General features: G+C 30.1%; 1 protein-coding gene across 1 annotated transcript in view; it reads left to right on the top strand.

The window, feature by feature from the left end:
• Window positions 1–24,287, top strand: part of LOC129235313 (tudor domain-containing protein 3-like) — a 41,567-nt gene that overhangs the window by 11,452 nt on the left and 5,828 nt on the right. The window contains exons 6-9 of the mRNA XM_054869051.1: window positions 6,032–6,140; window positions 6,267–6,409; window positions 8,579–9,190; window positions 10,033–10,155. Of these exons, the coding sequence (XP_054725026.1) occupies window positions 6,032–6,140; window positions 6,267–6,409; window positions 8,579–9,190; window positions 10,033–10,155 (987 nt within the window). The remainder of the gene's footprint in view (window positions 1–6,031; window positions 6,141–6,266; window positions 6,410–8,578; window positions 9,191–10,032; window positions 10,156–24,287) is intronic.

Raw genomic sequence — 24,287 nt, 5'->3', positions numbered from 1 at the left:
TTTAAATGTAGCAACTGCAAACTACTTTTGAAATGTAGTTGCTACTTCGCTACTTTTCAAAAAAAATAAGTAAATAAAAAGCACACTACGGTGTCCCACAAAATATGAAAGTCAATTTTTCAAGTCGCATACCTTCTTATATTTTTCTTCTTATGTTAAAAAAATGTGAAAAAATACCCTGCCGACCTGCGTATGAAAACGTTAACCAGCACTTTCATGCTGGGCCAAATCAAAGAAAAAACTTTTTTTAGATTCGAAATTTCTGTTGATAAAACGTTGACCCCCTATTCCGCCAACCCCACATGTACCACGAAATCATTTATTCAAATTAAAAAAAACATTTAGATATCCCACACTTGGCCTAAAATTTCCAATTTTCTTCAAAACCCTTTTTTTTTAATTTATCTTTTAAAAAATTACATATAAATTTTGAATAAAATATCAAATTCAAAAATTATTAGCAAGCACATTTTCAGATCAACAATAGCAAACGAAAAAAAAAAATAGTTAAAATGAAAAATTTAACTTAACCTTGAAAAAATCTTTATCTTTAAGTATACTATGTGGAAGACTTAAATATCACAGGAAAGCAAAAGATTCTATTTAACGTTAATTATCTACTTTACTGTTTATATTTTTCAGCTTGATAATTTCGTAAAATTTCCCTTACGTTTTTAAAAATATGTATGGAAAAAATAAATTTTTGAAGAAAATTATAAATTTTAGGCCAAGTGTGGGATACCCAAATGTTTTTTTAATTTGAATGAATGTTCTTGTGTTGCATGTGAGGTATAGGGCAGGGATGCACCGATTAATCAGCCACTTTGCCGATTATTTATAATCTGCCAAATTTTGCCGATTAATCAGAGAAAAATATATTTTCCAAAATATTTTTCTTTTCAAGTAGACCATCAACAGTATGTGATGAATAGATTTATTAACAATAAATTAATGTAATTTTCTGCAAACATTACTGTTACAAGTAATATGAAAGTGTAGAAAGTAAAAACAAAACAAATATAGAAAGTGCGTAAAACTGAATAAAATAAGCATTAATGAATAACCCTCACAGTTCATATTCACATGACACTATTATGACTGACTAAGTTACAGGATTTTAAATTGCAATGTGAAAAACAGGATTAAGAAATTCACCTCCCCCCGCCCCCTCTCTCCAACCACAAATTTGCAATAAATAAAATGAATTTTTTTTCATATCGATATCAAGTCATATTTATCTTATCCCAGGCTCCTCTCCTCACATTACCTGCCTTGCAGCTACTTTCCGTTTTATATTATTTCTATTTACGTTTTGAAGGACAGAAATGTAACAGAAATAATCAAATGTGTATATGATCCTATTGAAATCTCCTCTATGCTCCATCGAACGCAAAAAAAAAAGGCTTTTTAATACTTTTGTTTTATTTCTTATAGAAAATCAGGATCATTTTGTAATTATGTGTTACAATAAACTAACCCCAGTTTTAGATGACACAACATTTTTTCTCTTAGTTATTTTGTTAATTGTAACTATACATATGATTACATCATACATTTTGAAACTTACTTTCATTAAATTATTAGTTTTTGATGCAACAAAAAAATTAATTGTCATTAAATATCATTTAATTAAAAAATATGAACACACTTTATTATTATTATTGTTTTTTTTATAAACTGATTGTTGAAGTAATGTTATTGTTTCATTTATTTTTTCTGATTTGAATAACTATACAACATTGCAACAATTTTCATGTGTCGATACTTTTCTCCTTTAACACAACCCTTATAATTTTCATAAAGAATAAAAGTTGGATTAAATGGCTACTAATAATCAAAAAATAAATTTGAATTAAAAGTGCTAGTTCATGTTAGTTAACATAATGTAATTTTATTGTCACTAATTTGAAAATTGGCAAAGAGAAATTAGATGAAATTATGAAATTATTTTGAAAAAAATTGAAAAGTGGGGAAAAATAAACCATCTTTTAGAAATAAACTAATAGCTATTTCTTAGGTAGAAATTATAAAAGAAAAAAAAGCAATGGAGAAATAATTAATATGATCATTAATTGACTCTGTCGATTAATTGGCGGATTATCAACAGCCAATTAATTGGTAATCGGCCAATTTGCTTATTGGTGCATGCCTAGTGTATAGGGGCAACGTTTTATCAACAAAAATTTCGAGTTTCTAAAAAAAAAGTTTTTTTTTTTAGTTTGGCCTAGCATTACAAGTGCTGGTTCACACTTTTGGACAAAAGTCGCCACTAGTTGCGGTTGTTCAATTTATATGCAACTTTTTTTACGATTGTTTTGACGTAAAAAGAAAAATATAACAGGGTGTGCGACTTGAAAAACCAATTTCATATTTTTTTGGGACGCCTTAATACACCATACCCACATTGTAAGAGGATTAAACAAAAAATGGTTTAGATTGATAAATTAGCTCATCTGAACATAGAATGTTACTAAGAATTATCTTTTTTTTTTCTTCTTATTTTCAAAAATGTCCGTTATCATACTCTTATATAAGCGAGGGCAGTTCAAATCATCCTGTTCTATAACATTTACAGTAGCTTCTTTATTTGGTGAATACTAAAAAAACAATTATTTTCGCGTGCCTGTCGTAATTACAAAAATTTAAGCCCTGAGAAATATTTTTGTTTTTTACTTTCGGTCAGTTCATATAGATAAAATTCAGGAAATTTTTTTCTCGCGAAATCACCGGTATCTTCATTTTCGCGAAATAAGAGCTTTTACAGGATTGGAACAACAATCTCTATGAAATCTAAAACGTTCATCCATGGGACATTCTCCACAGCGAGAAAAAGACAAAAGAGTTACTAAATCGGCGGTTATCGCTGATTCATATACTTTTCTTTTGAAGTCAAGCTCTATTCAATATAAATATTGGGAAAAAATGAAAATTATGATGTTAAACAAACTAATGGCGTCAAACAGGCAGAACGTATGGCGTCAAAATGATATGCTGAGCCTGACATCAGCTCATAGTTTTCCCATTGCATCCACTGATGTACTTGTGTGAAATATGCACCAATCAAAATGATTTCAACCTTGATTTTTTTATTTTAAATTTATTTAAAAGTAGTTTCCAGAAGTTGCTACAAACTACTATTTTTTGTATCGAACTACTCACCGCACTACTTTTTTAAAAAAGTAGCGCTACACTACAAACTACTAAAAATTGTAGCTACTACAGTAGCGTTGCTACTCGTAGCAGGCTACTTCCAAACACTGCCCTGTGGGAATACCACTGTGCTGTGCTAATAAAATGCATTGATTCTTCGACAGGCCAGAAAATGTAGTTTTAATGCATTCCCTCCCCTCCCCCCAAATTATCAGTTTAAAAAATTTTTTAATTAATGAGGAGCAATTATACTTTGTCGCATATTTGTGCATCTTTTTTCCTCAATGTCAAAATATTGATTTTTAACTTGTTAACCATTGCTTCTGTGTCTGTCAAGTTGTTTATTTTACGTAGCTTGAATTTTCCTTTCATGCATTCCATGCTATTTAAAATAAACAACCCTACAGACAAAGTGACAGCCATCATTAATGCCTCAGCTCCCTTGCCTTTACTCATTATCTTGAATTAATTAGCATTTTGTAATCACAATTTTGAAGAGTTATTTGTTTTTAAAATTAATACTGATAAAAGTTTAAAAGTTATTACTTCTTCACGTTTTAAATTTAATTTGCTGAAATTGAATGAAAATACAAATGAACTTTGTTTTTTGCCATTTTATTATTTACTGTCACCGCTGATTATAAATGAAGGGTTTTTTCATACTTTAAAAGTTCTTTATTTTAAAATCAAGTTGTATGCACATATTTTTAAATTAATTGATTTTTTTTTTGCATTTCAATGTTGTTTGTTACAAAAGTAACCTAAGGTTTTTTTTCCCCACAAATAATGAAATCATTTGAAATTGTGTTACCTTGTGTACATAAGTAATTTTATTATTTTTAGTAGTTTATTTATGGTATGATTTTATTATTTATTTATCTTTAATAGTTAAAGTGCTGTATTCATTAATTAAAACCTAAGTTCTTGATTAGGGAATAGCTGAATATGATTGATTGCTAAAAGGTTTCAATTTGTTTTAAATACATATGTCTATTATTGACGTAAGTAAAATCACATTACTTCTGTACTTTCACTATCACTTGTTATTCTTGCAGCAATAATTATACTGCTTGAAAATTTAGTTCAAAATTATTTCCATATAAACTTTTTAGTTTTATCATGATTATATCTGTCTTTAGGAGTGGTTTTAATAATTTCTTAGAAATCTCATGCTGATTACTGGAGGTCAAGTATTTGCTTTAAATTTCCTATAATATTTCCCTGTTGGTAATTTAATATACTAGTTTTGCTAAAAAACGGAGCATCTTTACAAAATATTCTTAGTATTAAAATCTGTTCCCGTCCGTCTGTCTGTCTGTCTGAAGATTGAATTTCTCGAGAACCACGGCGAGTCGAGAGTCAAACCAGATACCAATCTAATTGAAATTTTCCAAAGAAAACAATAAGACCAATCTCGTAATTTTATGGCTTTAATTAACATCAAAGTCATTAACATTTAAAACATTAATTAACATTACGTTATTCAGGAATTTTTATTTCTTTCCTGTTGCCATTTTGCATGTGAGCAAATAGAATTTTAATTGTTTCAAAAGGGAATTTTTTGGCTGCTGTCCAAATCTTAGAACAAAGTTTCCTTCTAGAATTTTACTTTAAATTAGTTTAATTTCTTTTTCATTCTGATACATAAATCCTAAAACTACTCTTTAAAGCAATTTTTTCTTTTAGAAATTTATTGTAAATTAGCTTTGTTTCTCTTTTATTCTAAGTAATGATTTCTATTTCTTTCTGTTGCCATTTTACATTTGTGTTAATAAATAACATTTTAACAATTGTTTCAGTGGGACTGACGTAATCAAAACAACCAACCGGGTAATTGGTTGCTGTATTCGGACATAACCTTTTTTATCGTTTACCCTTTTTCTTTTCTACAGCCAACGCTCTTAACTATTTTCAGCATATGAAACGATACAATTTATATTGTTAAAAGAACACGTTAATTAAGACTGTTTGGATTTCTTCAAGTGAAACAGAGTTGAAAAAAAAAATATTGTTTAAAAGGATTTTAACTAAAGCTTAATTGAAATCTGATGAATTGATATTAAATTGCTTATTGGTATTTGTTAAGTCTTGGTGCTTTAGTTTCACATATTCAACCAAACAGTATGTGTCATTTTATGTAAAAAGCTGATTGTATGCTACATAAATATTTCAGGTAAAAAATGGTCTATCAGATGTAATTCAGTTTAACGATAGCACAGATTATAGTTGATAATGCATAAATCTTCATCTTTTGTGCTAATTGAAAATACTCATAATTTGTATCATTGATAACTATTAATAAGATTTTTGCAAAAAATATGCTATAGTGGTGTTTTGCAACCATGGTACCTTGCATTACCCGCTTTTATTTATTCCTTAACGCGTTAGAAACTGATGTCAGAGTAATACAAAAACATCAACTGGACATCTCTGTCTTTTTTTTGGTAGCCAGTGCAACACCGGGCATGCAGCTAGTATTTTTAATCAAAAGCTTAAAACATTTTAAATGCTACATTTTATTTAATATCCAATGGTTTTCAAGTAAGGCAAAGAAAGGAAACCATTTTCATTGGTAACTTAAATCAGGGAAATTTGGTGAACTTAATCAGGGAAAAGTCAGAGAAATTTTTTCATAGCTCTTGCCCTGTAAGAAATCCAAATCTGAAAACAACACACACACATAAATTTCTGGATCACTGTACAAAGATAGAGATATTGAATTAAATAATTTTTATGCCACTGTCAAATTTATTTAAACGGCCATAACAAAGGCAGGTTTCTTGGTGTAAAAAGCAAAATGCACATCTAGCTAACTGTGTAGTATAAGATGTTTTATTAATCTTGTAATATATTATGCTTATACTGTTTACTAATTTTCCAGCGTTTGGCTTCTCACGTACGTACTAAAGAAGACCTGGATGGAAGTGGCCCCCCTCCATGGATTCCATTTGGAAAACCAATTATTGGTTCTAAGCCATCAAAAGCTGCAAGTGAGAAATTAATATCAATTCTTACTTTATTTATATGAGAAAAATAATAGTTTATATTTATTATCTTGTTATGATTTTCTCCATGACTTTCACCCAATAATAAGTGCTTTTGAAAAACTTCCGTAGGTAACTTTAAATCACTTGAACAAGATGCAAAAGAGGCTAAAGAAAATGCTATTTTCAAACAACAGAGAATGGCAAATATTGCTGAAGTTTCAAGAGTTAAAGAAACAAAAGCTAAAGTCTTTGGTGGTGGGAAAGAAGTCTCTGTAAGTCTTCACAAAAAATGAATGTTATTCATGTTCTTTTGTCCAAAACTTTAGTCTAAATGTGTAAAAGCAATTATTTTATTTCTTTCTTTTGATAATTTTTTTGTTTTTGCTGGGAAGATAGCAATGTCACAAGAAAATGTCTGGAGAATGGGGTTGTTTCCAAAATTTCAAAAGTATTTTTTTTCGGAAAGAGCATGCTTTAAAAACCATTTTTTAAATAATTGTTTAAGTTTCATATTTTTAAAAAATTACTTTAATTGGTGTGCTTTCATTGTTTGGGCTTCTGCGGATGATATCACAAATGATGAAATGCCATTCACTGTTGCCATTCACAGAGCAAAATATTTAATTTGTATCTTTACTCACGTGCATTGGTAACGATATGGTTGATATCAAGCATAGAGCACAATTATTTAATTTGCTTTTTGAATATCATAACGTGGAAACACAATAGAAAGATGTGCCAAAGTGCATCATGTGTGATGTCATAAAGACCACGCATTGTTTGAAAAATCGGACATTTAAAAAATTTAAAAAATAACTGTTGGGAAAATGAAAGTATTTTCTGGGTCCAAGTTTTTTTTTTGCTTATTCTATCAATTTCAGTGACCAAAAGTAGTACTTGTGACTGAAGGAAACAACCCCATTCCTTATAATATGTCCCCATCAGGAACTCTTTTAAACTCTAGTGTTATTGTTCATGGTCAATTCTTTGTGATTTTTTTTAATGATAATTTAGAATGATATTTTAAATTGTTAATATTTTCTTACATTGGGGATTTTATATATATATATATATATATATATATATATATATATATATATATATATATATATATATATATATATATATATATATATATATATATATATATATATATATATAGATTTTGCATTTTTGAAATGGAACTAGCATATTCTTATTTTGTAATGGGTCAAATATTTATTTATTTTCTGTTCCATAAATGTTCTCTAACCTGGAATTTCTAATTCATTCTCAAAAGCAGCCAACTTTTTCTTCAATATTTCAATGGGCTTACGTTAATTACATACCAATTATATACAGGATGCCAGCTAAAGTCCGTTTCCACCTCAATGATCTCTGAACGGTAAGAGCCATCGTCATAAAATTTGGTTCTACATATAGTAAGTTGTCATGCGAGGAAGCCACTTACAGTGCCACCTGGTGACAAAATTTAAAGTTAGTGGTTATTATCCGAAAAACATTACGAGATACAGGTAAAAAGTCAATCACAAAGTTGTTCAGCATCAAATTAAAAAAGCAAAGACATCTTCCTCACAGAAATGCTAAAAAAAGTAGGTATAAAATGCATTACAGCTGAAAGTTGTTGGTATGGTGGTTGTACAGAATGGCCTTCTCGTTTACCTGACCTGTACCCTTAGACCTTTCTTGGTAAGAATACATCACACTGTTAGTGTAGTTTTGTTGAAAGCAATTATACAAAGGAGCATTTTACAGACTATTTTTACAGTGCAGAAAATGTCTTTTCTTTCGTAGTTTCACAATTCTGAACAACTTTGTAATTGACTTTTTCCAGTTTCTCATACCATTTCTGAGACAATAAGGCTAATTCCAAAGTTTACCATCTGATGGCGGCTTTGTCTCATAGCACTTAGCAACTTTGCTGTACCTAGACTTAGACTAGAACTTTTTTGACGATAGCTCTTGCCATTCAGGAATTATTGGGATAATAACAGACTTCAACAGACACCCTGTTTTAAACCTGTTAAATTTTTTAAATGTTTGTTTTTTCCCTGAGGATAATTTTTTTCTGTTGATATTTTTCTCCATAAAGTTGAGTTTATTGTGATATACAATAAATTTCGTTTTCCTGAATGATTTTTCCTGTTAATAGGTTTTAAAATTTTACCTGAAGTAAAAGCAGTATGCTTGTTCATATATTTATATAACTGTAAATGTTGAATCTGTTTGTGTAAGAATTAAATTTGAATTAAATTCTAGTTTAAGATATTTAAATTTATTACATTGCTTATTAAAACCAATTGCCATACCATGTTACTTAATGCATATCTAAGCAGACCATTTTTTTTGTTTTATTTAATGTTAGACGTATAGCTAAAAATATTTTCCTGATCATGTTCACTTTTTTATGACTCTGTCTTATAATACATTTTGCTTTTTAGAAACCAAATAGTTTTAAACAAGAAGCTGAACCACATACCCATGCTAATTCCTCAAATAATTTTTCAAGTTATGAAAAGACTGGCAAACAGTTTCAAGATTATGGTTTTCAAAATAAACAATCTCCAAATAGAACTGGCAGGTATCAAAATGATGATAAATTTAATAAAAATTTCAAGAATGACTGGTCTAATGACGAATCCCAAAGGACTCGAAATGCTAGTGCTACTCTGAATTTAGGGCAGTTCATTACAAAGGATAAGAGAACAGACCAGAGGAATAAAAATAATGGTAGTTTTCAGAATAATCGAAACCCAAGTAATTTTCAAGCAAAATCTGATTATTCATTTAATGAAAATCAAGATGGAATGAACTCGTCAAAAAAGTTTTCAAAAAATTCATATCTTAGTGAAAATCCTAAACCATCAGAAGTTGGTAGTAATAGATATCTAAATGAAAATAAGGAATTTGATTTTGAAGCTTTCACAGATCGAGTTTCACAGGTGAAATTACATGGCTATGATAGTCGGAGTGAAAAAATGAACTTCGTTCCAGGAAAGCCATTTTTGAAACGTGGTGTTGAAGTAATGGCTAAGTATTGGGAAGACAATAAAGTAAGTAAAAAATGCTTTTGTAAAATATTCAACTTCCAAATATTATATGTTTTATTACTTCTTAGATTTGATCCCTCACATTTTTGTGAAAAGAATGAATAATATGTTATAAGTTCTAATTTTGCATTTAATATTTAACTGGAAGAGAAAAAGCACAAGGCTATCTCAAAGTATATTACTAGATGCCATTTAAGTCTTTTCTTTCATCAAATCATGTTTAAATATTTTAGTATAATGTGAGTGTATCCTGCGTTTAAACATAGCTGAAAAAATATGTACAAAACAAAAGCAATGTGGTATCATTAATTCTTTTAATAAATTATCAATCATGAGAAATTTCTAATTTAGATAAAATCCACTGTCTGCATGTTTAGATTAGTTAATGCTGCAACATATCAAAATGTTGATCATAAAAAAAGGAAATTCTTTTAGTCACTTGAAGGGCAATTCAACTTACCATTTAAATAGAAATTATACCTTTTTGTTTTGAAGTTCAAAGTTTTAAAGAAATATATTTAATCAATTTTTGTGGCTAGTAAATATGTAATAGTTTTTGGAGCATTTACAATTGTTTACAAAGTTATTTCAAACATTAGAGTTAGTTCTAATGTTTGAAGTATATTCAAAAGCAGAAACCGAAATTTCTAAGCAGTTGTTTAGTTATTTTTTGCCTGTGAAAATTCTAAGGAGAAACTCAAGCTTCCGGAGCCTTTTGGGTAATCTCGCCCTGCTAAGAAAAACCAAATTAGTTCCAAACAATACTCAGAGTGTGTAACTGGGTATGTTTTATTTGTATCAAATTTTATTCTCATAACTTTAATTCCTACTTTCTATTGTTTTAGTTTTATCGAGCAGTAATTCACGCAGTTGGTGATGAAGGCAAAACATGCGTAGTTCACTTCATGGAGTATGGAAACTATGAAGAAGTGTTAATAAATGATGTCCAAGAAATAAATCCGACTTGGGTAAATAGTTAACAAAATGATTATTCTAATGAAATAAAAAAATAGATTTTTTCAGAAAACTATTTCATGCAATTTTTTTTGCAGTCGAAATGAATTACTACAAATATTTTGTAATTGGTACAACATGTAGTATCTTGTATTTAACACGTGCTTGATATTTGTGATTAAGAATTATATTGAACTAGCAACCCGTCCGGACCTTGTTCGGATTTTTAAAAAATATTTATCTTTTAAATAAGTATGATGCATGTACTTTTCAATTTGAAATTTAATGGTAAACAACAGTTTTTGTTTCGCTTTTATGAGGATTTGAAACAAATTGATTGACCTCATTTCCTTATCAAGAGAGACCAACCTATAATTACCACTGAACAATACAATCTTCCCGTGTGTACCGTTGTACTACGTATATTTGTACATTTGAACTTCAGATTTGTTTTTTTTCTCTCTGTTTTGCACTCTCCTTGCAACATGTTGTCACAGAGATATTTAAATGTTTGCAATAAAGCAAAAAGATCAAAAAGTTGATTTCATAGTAAAATTGTTACAAAAATTCTCTGAGTTTAGGATCGGAGTTTGAAAGTTGTATGCTTCAAGTAAGATCAGCTTCAAAGGGTATATTCCTCTAAAAGTTCAAGGAACTGCAAAAATTTTTAAAAAGAATTCTTAAATGAAAAAAATTCCGATTAGCAAGTTGGATGAATATGAGATATTCTATTAAGAGCTGAGATTTTCTCAATTCCAGGATGTCACTCAACCTCTTGTACTCATTTTCGTCGGAAAATCTTGCTTTTTCTCACTTTTTTTGTTTTTGCAATTTCTTTCAGATGGGACATTTGTAAGCTATTGTTTCATTTTATATGCTTAGATATGGTCATCATGAAGAATAATTCTCCAAATCATTTTTATTTCTTTTTTCCTTTTCTTTGGTAATTTCTTTTGTGTTGAATGCTCTACTTTGTTTGTTAATGTTTTAACTCTTTTCTGTAAATGAGCGGAAACTATGTGCTACTAATCTTTGACTTAAGAACTTTCTAAACTAAGAACAACTTATGTGAATTCATTAGCAGATGTTTTTTATTTTGATTTTCATACGCATATAATATCTGAAGTAATGTATATAAAATTGCAACTTTTCGAAGCACGGCCTCTCATTCGTAAAAAGCTTCTGATGGTTCTTAAACTGACAACATGATTCCTTTTTTCTTCCTCAGCATATTGCTCGAAGAGGACTTTTTTCCTGACATAAATATTCAATTCGAATTTGTTTTTTATCTATATAAGGAAAAAATAGTACAAACGTACTGGTAGCAAAGATAGCTTATTAGTTTAAAAAATTCATAAAAAGACATATATGCTTAATTTATAGCCTCTGTCACTGCACCTTTCATGTAGTGAAGGAATTTTTCTAGTAGGTTCAGTGGTTCCAAAGATTACCCGGAACATATAAACATGCAAAATAAACCCTCTCTCTTTATTATATTAGTAGAGATGAAAAAACCTCAAAGGATAGGCCAAAATGCATGCAAAATTACAGCTTTTAGAAACACGGATTAATATTGTCTATCTGCACAACTTGAATTCAAATACTAATTTACTCAAAGCGAATCCGAGTTATAATTTGTTTAAATAAATTTTGATGCATAAACACTCTGCAACTCTCAATGGATCGCAATTTTTAAAGCTAATGGAATGTTATATACCTTATCCTTTGCAGCCTCAAATACATGTGAGGTTTTGGCGGTTCTTATGCGGACATCATAATTTTATTTTCTTTCACGTGTTTTCATCCCTCAGCAATCAGTTCAAAGAGAACCTTCGACTTTTCTGTCACTGCAGGTGCGAGAGAATTGCAGATATATTTTACGTTTATAAAAACTAAACGGTACGAAACGTAAACTGGTTTTTGAAGATAAACTATTAGTTTAAAAAAATAATTTTAATACATATATGCATAAATTATAGCCTATGTCACTCATTAAGAATGCATCTTTCATATAGTGAAATTTTTTTTCAAATAGGTGGAGTGGTTCCAGAGATTACCTTGAACATATAAGTATACAAAAATTGGCCCTCTCTCTTTATAATATTAGTATAGATAAGTTCTTCTTTGATTTCTAGTGCCATTTTACTTGTTTTAAGAATGGAACTTAGCTGCCAGGGCGACTAGACTAGCCACTAGTCTTGACGAGACGTACAAGTTCTCCCAAAATACTTTTTGGGAGATTTGCTCTCTAATTGCTACCCGAGGCAGCTTAACTCATTGGCGGTTTGACATACGTGCGGAATTTCACCTGGAAAAGGTCACCTTGGGAACATGGCTATCTGCTCAAAATGGTCAATACTTTTTGTCTTGAAATTTCCTCCCCCTTTCGGAAAGAGAAAAAAAGCACTTAATCTCTTTTGACCAGGACGTGCTGTAAAAACTAAACCCCTTTCTTTTCAACGCGTGTCGCAGGGAAGAATCGAACTCCTCCAGACATGCTGCCAAGGTTCGTCCCGCCCATTTCTTCTCAACACGTTTAGCAAACAAGAGTTGAATTCCTTTCAGCCAGTCGTGTTTTACAAACCACAACTTTCTGTAATATTTATGAAGTAATAATCAAGATTTTAAATCTCTGGAATTACTATCTCCTACTATTACCCTAAATTACTGTTCACATATTTTATTATTGAATTTAACTACTCATATTCAACATATATAAAACGATATCTGGAACAAGTTATTGCAATATGAAATAGATAAATGCATTTAGTTATGATTGTAATGTTTTGCATAACCTGAAATGATGCGTAACAATAAAAAGCAATAAAGCCCTTCCCCCTTCCGCGCAACAGCAATTCGTTGTTTTTCTTTTAACGCTGGGGGAAAAAAAGCACTGCAAATTTATACATCTATGCATACTTTTTACATACTATGTTTGTATATATATATATATATATTTATTTCTTTATTTGTGCATTTTTAGTATGTTTCGAATCTCGCCATATTTGAGACTAAGTGATCGTAATAGTGGTATATCTCGGCTTGCCTTATTTCCGAAATATTCAACCAGCCCCCCCCCCCTGTGGGTATTTCAAAAGGTACACACCCCGGCTGGTTTTCAGAGTGTTTTTAGAAGGTAGTTTATTCTCAATGCTATGAATAAATGCTAACTAATTATCAGCCTGAACCAGGAATAATAAATGATACATGGCGCAAGCAGATACATTTAAACAATTTATTTTGTAAGCGTTAATCTTTTGAAGTTACTTTAGCAAGAAATGAGGAATTTTGAACAATATTTACAAGTTTTTTGCTTTGGCAAAGACTTTTTTAGAAAGTCTTTTTTGTTTTAAATCTTTTTATAAAATTCCTTACAAGCTAATCCGATAGTAATTTTACAGGTCATAAATAACAAATATGTACCTCAGAGCTAAACTAACGTGAGTCACATACGCTACTTTACAGGAGAGAAAAAAATATGTCTGGTGAGTGCAATTTTCGAAAATATCTAAAATATCCGATATTTTAATATATATCCGATATTTTCAATCAACACAAACTAATGTCTTCAAAATAGTAAATGCATCCTCAAATCACTCGTTAATTATTATTATAATATGTAGATTTAAAATTGAGGTTTCTTTAATTATTCATATCTAATATTTCATTTTACATTTTAGTTAATTTTAATAGAGTTCATATAGCATTAGCTGTTCTACTCATTTGTCTTCTGTTAGCTACTTTTACACAGTTATATGATTCAGAAAAAAAACAATATGCAACAGTCAGGAGCACAGTCATAAGACATTTTCTTTTTTTCCAACCAATGTTTAATATTTAATTAGGTACTTTTAATATGCATTGAAATTGTTACATTACTAATAATTTTATGAATAAAAAATAAAAAAAGAATATATTATTTTGGTATATTAATGTATATTAATGCATCATAAAACTATAGTACATTACTTTTTGCTTATTTTTAATAATAAATGAACGATATTACTATGATTAATATAATTTTTATATTGAAAATGCCATAGTTGGAAAAATAAATATCGAAAATATCAAAATATCATGATATATATCGGCGAACCCTAGCAGTAATAAACAGAAAATTCAAATTTTTGGACTTACGTCAGTCTGGCTACCAGGTACAGAAATGACAAATTTATTACTTTAAATAATCCTTCACGGTTAATTATTTTTATATTTTTTTTGGTCATCTCTGTAATGAAACTTATATTTTACCGAGACGTGAAGTAAACTGGCCAGGACACTGGGTTTTTGAATAAAAATCGGGACTGTCTAGGATCCCGTTTGAAAATCGGAAAACAAATACTATATCCAACATTCACTGAGTTATGGTGTATTTAACAAAGCTATTATTAAAGAAACGCTGTATAATCTTACTAGTTCCTTTAGTATATTGATATTAGGAAGTGAAAAAGAATGAAGTAAAATACGATTCTGGACAAAGAAATATACTATCCTTGTACCAAAGTCTTTTAGAAGTACAATGCCGTAATGGGCATGCATTTTGTAGGTTTTTTCATTAACCGTAAATAAAATGTGCCCTTGAAGCTATCAAAGGCAAAAGCTCTTCTTTGTAAAACTAAAAATAGTGTATCTTTCAGATCAATGCCATGAGTGTAGTACAATATGTTTTTGGAATAGAATTTCTGCTTGAATTTCTTCCGTTGGTTACATGGTTTTCTTTTTTTCAACATATTGTCATTATTATTATTTATTATTTTTTGATCATTTAAAATTTTGCTGAAAGAATTGGTCTCAGAGATTTTTCTTTGATATTTACTACAAGCAAAACCGTGGCTTGAAAATTTAAAAAAAAAAAGTCAAATCAGATAATTACAAAGGCTGTCATTTTATCGCGCTTGTTGGGAAAGAAGCAAAATATAGAAGTCAAAAAAAAAGAAAAGAAAAATATGACTTTTCTTTTTCGATTTTCTCCGATTACCTTTCAATTTTCATTAGACAGATTAAAAGCGCTATTCATTTAAACGTGCGATATAATGAAAGTTCCATTAACTTTTCAGAAAAATCTGCCAGATCAGTAACCAAAAAAAAAAAAAAACCACTGGTTACAAGAAAAATTCTATTGAAATGTAAAATATTCCCTCAAATTAACTATTTATCACTTTTTTCGCTAAGAGACCCATTTATCGCCATTTTTTTTCCTTTTTTCTCCCATCAGAAAAGGAAATTCGCTTTTCTTTTCATTTTCATTGAACTCTTCAAAAAAGTCATGATTTTTTTGTTTTAAGATTTTGGAAGATGTGTTGTTACTACATAAAGTCGTCCCAAAACTGGGGAAGCACTACCCCCTATGCCCCCTCCCCTATAAATCCACCCATGCCCTTCTAAACTATTGAAAAAAGAAAAATAAATATTTTTTTTTTTAAATTTTTGGAAGATTAAAGATTTTCTTATGTCAAAATAATTGAAGTTTTTGAGAAAATTTAAATTCTTTAAGTCAAAAATTATGGTTGAATTTCCGATGATTTTTCTATAAAAATCAAGGTTGTATAATTATTTTTGCATAAGTTGTTCCAAGGAATTGAGAGATCATATGACTGGTATCTAGCAATCGCACAGATTAAAGAGTGATTTGAGATAAATATCAGGCTTTGGGCAAATTGAGATCAATGAAAATTCTGGATTTGTTGCTTAATAAAGTACAAATAGTTAAGCTCTGCTGAAGTTTTATTTTAATTATGAAACGGTTTAAACTTTTATTTATTTTTCTCTATTTATTTATTCTTTACTTTATATAAAAAAATAGTTTTAAATTATCACTTAACCTTTTCCCCATTTTCATCTTCCTACAAAATACTGTAGATCTCAAGCAACTAAATATAAATCTCCTTTACTAAGAGTCAGGTCCCATTCTTCTGAATTTCTTCCTCCTCTCAATGAAAAAAATTCCGAGTCTCTCTATTTTTTATTGAAAAGAAAAAGCTACAAACGATTTAATTTTTTAATTCTTTTTTTTGAAAACTATTCATTTTCATATACTTTTCCATTTTTAATAACAATAAAAAAAAAATATTATTATTGTTCTTTGCTAACAACTGTTAAGTTTTTTTTTTTTTTGTATAAAAGTTAACACAATAGCTGCCTGGTGTTGTGCAAAATTTTTGCTCTTACTATATATTGTTTATTAGTTTTTTTTTTTTTTTTTTTACTTTTACAGAATTGAAATTGTATGCTAAGAGATAATTGTTTGTTTTTCTTTGTGATTAAAATAATTATAAACTGAAGTATTAGACAGAATCGGTGAATTTAAAATGTTTCTGATATTAACGATTGAAATTTGCGACGAAAACTATATGGCCGATCAGTTAGAGTAAATGAATTTGAAAAAATATCCCTTTTTATGTTTTTTATAATGTGTTTTGAGTACAACATCAGCCTAAATGTGCGTAAAACGCGACGTAAGTGCACATAAAAGTTGAAAATTGATCTTTTACATGTACTTCCGCTCTTTGGTTTTCTTTACAGCATTGTGATTTTATAACACTTAAAGTTCCTAAATTATATGTTAGTAGCGAATAAAGCCGTAGCTATAAATTTATTTCCAAAAAGATACTTAGTTTGTTTTTGTTCAATTTGAAATCTCAGGGCTTTTATTTATTTATTTAGTTGAAATGTAATGGAATGTCATTGTCGTCGATTAAATTATGTTGCATCCATTTATAGCACAATTATTAATTAAATGTAAATTTTAAGCTTAGAAGAAAGAGAAGTGGATATTTCATTCTTGGAATAAAGTTTTGCTTTTAGCAGATGCTTAAAATAAATAGCAAGAAGGATTGCTTAGAAATCTTTGCGTTGATAAGAAGGATGCACTGAACCTTGAAACCCCAACCTGATGAATGGGCATTGTTTGCGTTTGTGAATACAGAAGGTGGGTCCCTGCGCTCTGGGGTGCCGCTCTCAGGAGAGGGGAAAGGAAACGCAGGATTCTATGCCTTGGACGGTTTGACAATGAAAATTTAGTGTCAGAAAAATACGTGTAAAACGCTATCGACGCGAACTTGCTACGGCGTGATAAGACGTGCAAAACCGCCGGTAGGTTAAGAGGGTATGCTAGTCTAAAAATTCAAAAAAATAGATTTTTTTCTTTTCATATTTTTAAAGTTTAGACTTTTAAAAATAAGCCTATAGAGGATTTATGGAAATTCAAATTATTTTCGGAGTTATAGTTAATTTTGTTAAAATAAAGAAAAAACCAGCAAACGAGATCAACTGCATAACAAACGCTCCGAGGAACGAGCTTCAGAAGCTTCAAAAGAAGGCAGAACTGCACTTATGGCTGAAAGATCTGCCAAAACTGTAGCTTTGGAGGTATTGAAAGGAACAATGTATAAGGCAGGGATGGCTGTTCAAAAAAAATATAAGTATAGCATACCATTAAACTACTCAGACTGCCTGAAATGCGACTGAAAATGCGAACTTTAACACAGGAATTAAGGCAGTTTTTGTATACCTAGAAATCCGGCAAATGACCCCTGCTAAAGAAATCGGCGTAGTTTCGTACATAATGTCATATATTTTTATAAATGAAGTTAAAATAAACTAATTTACAATAATTACTATTTGTTTTGAGAATAGAGAAGTTTTAAATCTATATAATGAAATGTTTAAAAAATATTTTTTAAAAATGAGATTGAAATAGCTAGTGTTGTTTCAGTTTCAATAAGAACATTTCAGAAATCTACCATAAATTAAGTGCATATTTTATCAAATTTTGCAGAAAAGTTTTGAACCCAAATATTTAAGTAGATTAATGAATTTTTTTTTTATTAACTAAAAGTTAAAATAAAAAATAATTGTAGTTGTAAAATAATAAATCCTACCTACAAGGTTCATTTTTTGCACAAGCTATTCTTTCTAATTTTCTGTGCACAAAATCCACATAGAGATAGCTTACAGTGGCACATAGTTGTTTTTTTTTTTACCCATACATTCCTTTGTTTGACATTTCTTTCTTCCTTTTTTTTTACTCCACTGAATCTTGCACGTATATAAATTTACTTACAGCTAGAACAAGTTTGTTTATACTTGGTATGTGTTCCTCTCTGAGTTCTCCTTCTGCTAAATATAATTGAAAGTTCCTTCCGCTGATACTTTCTTTTGTACCTGTCCTGAACAAAATTCAGGCATTTATAGCTGCTGAGTCCAAAATATTGTGGAAGATGTGTAATATACTGGCCAGAGGCTTGAGGGAATTTCAGTGATAATTTCCTTCACATTTGATTTAGAGTGTCTAGTTCTTGTAGCATTATTACAATTTCGTCTTGCCTTAGCCCTCTTTTGCGAGGCAATAATATGCTTTTTTAAAAACGAAAAGTCAAGCAAATAAGACAAACTATTTTATCAAAAATGAATAAAAAAACAAATCATCTAGCAGAACTTACAGTCATTCATCTATACCTAATATCTTTTCACTGTTCTCTTATAAAGCATATTTCCAGTATTAAGGCAGGCAGGTGTGATGTTAAGCAGACACCCTTTTATTATTGTTTGTTCATTGCTTTGCTGGCAAAAACAAATATAGCTTACAGAACAAAAATATATCGCGATGAAATACAAGTAGCATTTCTTTTCTGAAAAGGGTCACAATGACACCCGTAATTCTAGGCATAACCTTCCAATTGGGACTCTCTCAAAAAATTTTTTTTTCTTTAAATCTATGAAGAATCAGACAGCAATTCAATGACAATGATTTAGGAAAAGTCAAGAAAGGATTAAGATATTAGTAAAAATATAGAAGTTAGCAAAAAAAGTTTGCTTGGGGGTCAAAATGACCCCTTCCGTAATTCTAGTGTTAAACGCGTTTTTCTCGAAATTACTTTTTTCTATACGGTTTGACAAGATATATCAAGTCCTAATGCACCTATTTATTTTAAATTTGGCACAGACTTTTTTAATACTATCAAAATTGTCTCCACCTAGAGGTTTCTGTATTTCTGTATTTCTGTTTTTTTTTTTTTTTTTTTTTTTTTTTTTTTTTTTTTTTTTTTTTTTTTTTTTTTACTATTTTTAAAAAATTACCAAAGTTGAAAAAAAGAGCCAAAATAGACCTTTTTTTTTCAAAAAGATACCTTTTTGTGAATTTTTTTTTTTTCCAAATCGGCTATATAAAGATAATTTGACATCCTTTTTTAATAAGAATCAACCTTTATTTCATGTTTCAGATCACCAGGAGGATTGGAATCTTGTCAACCAGTCGACACCTTTTTTTTCTCACTTTGTCCCCACTTTGCCGGTCTCTACTGATTTCAATTTTGAATTTTCCCCCCCTCCCCACTAATTTACATTTTTTATACTTCTAAAGTATCAATAAAAAAACTGCTAAAAAATTAATAGAAAAAAATGGTTACAGTTTTTTTTTTTATTATGCCTGCAAAATTGAACCTCTAGACTAGAATACCCTTTTAAGCAGTGGCGTAGCTGCGGAAGGAGGGGACCCCCCCCCCCCCAAACGTTTGTCCGGTAAAAAAATATAAAAAACAAAATAAGAAAAAAAAATAGGGAGAAAAACGCGCCAATATTTATTTCTTTCCAAAAAGCATAGCACGATTTTTCTCTGGACAACAGAATGCTAAAGAGTTCCCTCCTTACTTGCTTGAAGGGTGAAGATCCCTTTAACCTTGACATTGAGCATAGGAGTTTCATCCAGGGGGAGAGGGTCTGGTCCCATCTCACAATCATTCGTTCTCCCCTAGCGAAAGGGGAGATGCACCTGTCCCTGTATATGTATATGGGTGGATAGAGGGCATGCATTTGCTCTTGCTACCGTCTGCACAGCTATCGTTTCTAAATATAGCATGCATTCTTTGCTTTTAGCTCTCTGAGAACAGAATAGAAAAAATTAGTATTATGTAGTATACTGCTTAGAATTTGATATTTTGCTTCTTATTAAAGTTATTTTGATTCCAAAATTGTACTTATGAAATGGATTCTAAACGTCGGAAACTCACTGTAAAGAAAGAAAAAATAACTTCGTTTTTCACAGTTGCAACCTCATCAAATGAAAGAACTTCATCAACATTTTTCGAAATTTATAGATTTATTAACTTAACTAACAATATATTCAGATACATGAAACAGATTTTTTTCAAGCGTTTAATATCATTTTATATTATATTAACCGTAATTTTAATGTTCACTCAAAAAAAAAAGACAAATAAATTTTGACAATTTAAAAATTATTTAACGCAGTACTTATGAAAATATTTTATTTTTTTTACATTGATCCTATTTTATGTGTATATTATTTTTATATACGTATATTTTTTTATTTTTTTTTAAAATAAAGATTCGTTTTATGTTTAAAATCGAAGTTAATGCTATTTTACAACTACTTCAAAGGTCAGAAAAAAAACCTCTTAAGAAGCTTTTTGTTTCTATTTATAACTATCAGGTTTTTTTTTTCTTTCCTTTTTTTTTAAATTTGAAATTTGAATTGAAAATATTTTTTTAATGTTTAAATTTAACTGAGCATAGAATGATTGAATTGCTTCTGCTAAGAAGCAATTAAAATTTATGATGATCAATGTTAATTTGTTTTTATATACAAAAGAAGTGGTTGAGTAAACTATTTTATGCTCTATCTATACTAATATCATAAAGAGAAAGAGCTGATTTTTCTTTTTTTTTTTTTGTATGTTTATATGTTCTACATAATCTCCGGAACCATTGCAACCTTTTGAAAAATTCTTTTGCTGCATGAAAGGTTTGTTCTTACTGAGTGATGTAGGCTATTAATTATGCTATATGTATGTATATTATATTTTTAAATTAACAGTTGGTCTTCGATACCAGTTTGTTTCATACTGTTTTCTTTTTGTATACATAAAAACAAACACCGATTGTCCCCCATTTGCAGTAATAGAATGATTGAAGGTTCTCTTGAAACTGAATGCTGAGAGAGGGATTTGCGAGAAAGAGAAAATTATCACAATATCGATATAAAAACATCCAAAACTTTTACATGTATTTAAGGCTGCAGAGGAGAAGGTATATATCCTTCAATTAGCCTTGGACATTGAAAACCATTAAGAGTCACAGAATGCTTATGCTTCAAAATTTATTTACAAGAATTAAAACTGAGATTCGCTTCAGGAGAATTAGTGTTTGAACTCAAGTAGTGCAGATATACAATATTAATCCGTGTTTCTAAAAACTGTAATTTTGCATGCACTTCTGGTTATCCTTTAAGATTTTTTATTCATTGAGAAAGAAGAGGAAAAATAATTAAAAATTATTTGGAGAAATATTTTTCAATTTGTTTTGATATATATATGCTGGATGTTTTAATTCTGTTGTGACAAACTTTCAAGGGAGGCAGATAAAACTTGAAGGAGGATTAACTGTATCGAAAGCCGTTGCTGGAAACGTCAGGGGAAAGTGGTAACAGAGGGAGAAGAAGATCAACATAAGAGAGTGATTAAAAAAAAAATATATATATATATATATATATATATATATATATATATATATATATATATATATATATATATATATATATATAATATATATATATATATATTCATTTATTCTGCCATGGGAAGGTAAAAACACATCACGTCAACTGGGGGAAATTTACGAAGCATCATGAATTGAGTTCATGTAGTACGCAATATTGCGGTAGATGTGTCCGATAAAAATGTATTCCATTGACCACTGCTTTGTGTTGTTTTAGATCTGCTACCTCTGCCTTCTGCTATCACTTTCTCTAGAGTAATCTCCTTTACTTAGCAAAGCCTCCTGAGTTAGTCTCCTTTAACCTTTAAGTAACGATTATATTACATCAAACTGTGATTCATTACTAATTTTGGTGTTTTAATGCGCTCCCCAAACTGTCACCAAAGCTGGTACATCTTCATGCGTAGAGCCTGAACCAGAAACCTCTTGCAACATATTAGATAAAAATGAACCAGAAACCCTTATATTGACATATTGGATAAAAATGACATTGGTAATTACGTTGGGATATATAGTGAAGAAATATATATGTTGGGATATATGATAGAAATATAGTGATGATATTTACTTTGTGCTAAGAAATAGGTGGTTACCAGATGAACTACACAAATTCCCAACTGGCGGTAAATGTAATTTAAAATTTCAAAGGAAATTGCTTCTTGAGTTTCCCTGGCTGACATATTCAAAGTTGGATGGTGTATTGTTTGTTTTTTTTCCTGCAAATCAGAAGTTGGGAAAGGAAGCCATATGCTAGCCAAATTCCTTGTTGCAACCCGTTTTAGCAGGTGGAAAGATGCAAAAGAACAATATCGCTATCACCAGGGACTAGATTTCCATAAGAAGGCTTGTGTTTCTGGTCAGAATTTCGTGTTCACACATGAGAAGAATATAATGCCGATTGATCTCCAGCTGGACACTGTGAAGCAGAAGATTATAGAGGAAAACTTTGATAATTAATTCTATAATTTTTCTTGGAAGGCAAGAAATTTCTTTTCGGGGTCATCTGGATTCGGGTACCGTAACACTGCAAATGCCTACAGAAAATGATGGAACTTCAGATCAATCTTGCACTTTTGAGTGGGATATTCCTTTGAAAGAACATCTAATTTCACAAGGAAAAACAAAGTACTTAAGCCCGAAGATACAGAATGAATTTATTGAGACATGTGGAAACATTAAGGCCAAATTAATTGATGAAGTAAATGCCGCTGAATGCTTTGCCATCTTAGCGGATGAAACATGCGACATCAGTGGTATTGAACAATTTTCCCTATGTGCTTGCTGTGTGAAAAAAACGGATAAAGGAATCATTGTAAAAGAAGTTTTTTGCAGTTTGTTACTGTATATGATACAACAGGCGAAGGACTATATAGTACTTTAATAACTGAATGCATGAAATTAGGCTTAAACCTAAATTACTTATGGGGTCAAGGGTATGACGAGACATCAGCAATGAGCAGTACGTACCAAGGATGAGCTGCTCAAATACAGCAAATTCACCTGGAAGCTTTGTATGTTCATTGCGCCAGCCATTCATTGAACTTGGCAATCAGTGATGCTTGCTCTATTTCAAGCATTCGTAATGCTATTGGAACTGTAAAAGAAATTATAAAATTTTTCATATTGTCTAAAAATTTTGAAACAATTTTGAAAAACATGGTTGAATTAGAATGCGAGCTCAAGAAGCAACGACCGAAAAAGTTGTGCGACACACGTTGGGTTGAACGCCTTCAATCTTTAATTTTTTTCAAAGAATTTTTCTTCCCTGTGTTTTATGCGTTTGATGCTATTCAAGAAGGCTCCAAATCAGAATCCTCGCAAAAAGTTTTCATGTTTCAACAAGCATTGAAAAGTGGGAATTTTGTTGTTGCACTTGTTTTCCTCAATAAAATATTTTCGTTGACGCATAATCTTTCCAAATATTTGCAGAAAGTAAATATTGACTTAGCGGCTGCCATTAAAATGACTGAGGCAATAATTGAAGAATTGCATGTGTGAAAGTTCAACTGAAATTTTTTACAAATTGTTTAAAGAGGCACTGAATTTAAAGGAAAAAAATTGGTGAAGATGAGATACAAATTCCGCAAACAGCGAAAAGGCAAACATCGCTTGAATATTGAAGTCAATAGTCCTGAAGACTATTTTAGAATATCTACTTTTATCCCATTTCTTGATTTTTTTTTAGTGCAGTTAAATAGTATATTTATGAAACATAAAGACATTTCATGTAATAGTCAAAACATAATACCATCTAGAATAATAGCCCTGCAAGAGGAAATTATAAGAAGTACGGCTCAAGTTAATTTTGAGAAGTGGCTGAATAGTATTAAATCTATAACTCGGAGATATTTCGTAATGAAATTTATTTATGGAAGAAAATTTGGGAAAAAAACAAGGATTGGCAGAGTTTTTTTTAATAGAAGCTTTGAATAGCTGTGACAAGGATATGCTTCCCAGCATATTTGAAGCTTTAAAAATTGGTGCTACCTTACCAGTTTCTGTGGCTACTGTAGAAAGAAGTGTTTCTTCCTCGAAAAGGTTAAAATCCTGTCTTAGAACATGACAGGTGAAGCACCCTTAAACAGTCTCGCTCATTTGAGCATACACAGAGATGTTGCACTTAGCTCTGAAG

Source organism: Uloborus diversus, chromosome 1, assembly GCF_026930045.1.
Source record: "Uloborus diversus isolate 005 chromosome 1, Udiv.v.3.1, whole genome shotgun sequence".
Lineage (NCBI taxonomy): Eukaryota > Metazoa > Arthropoda > Arachnida > Araneae > Uloboridae > Uloborus > Uloborus diversus.
This window is presented reverse-complemented; position numbering and strand designations above follow the sequence as displayed.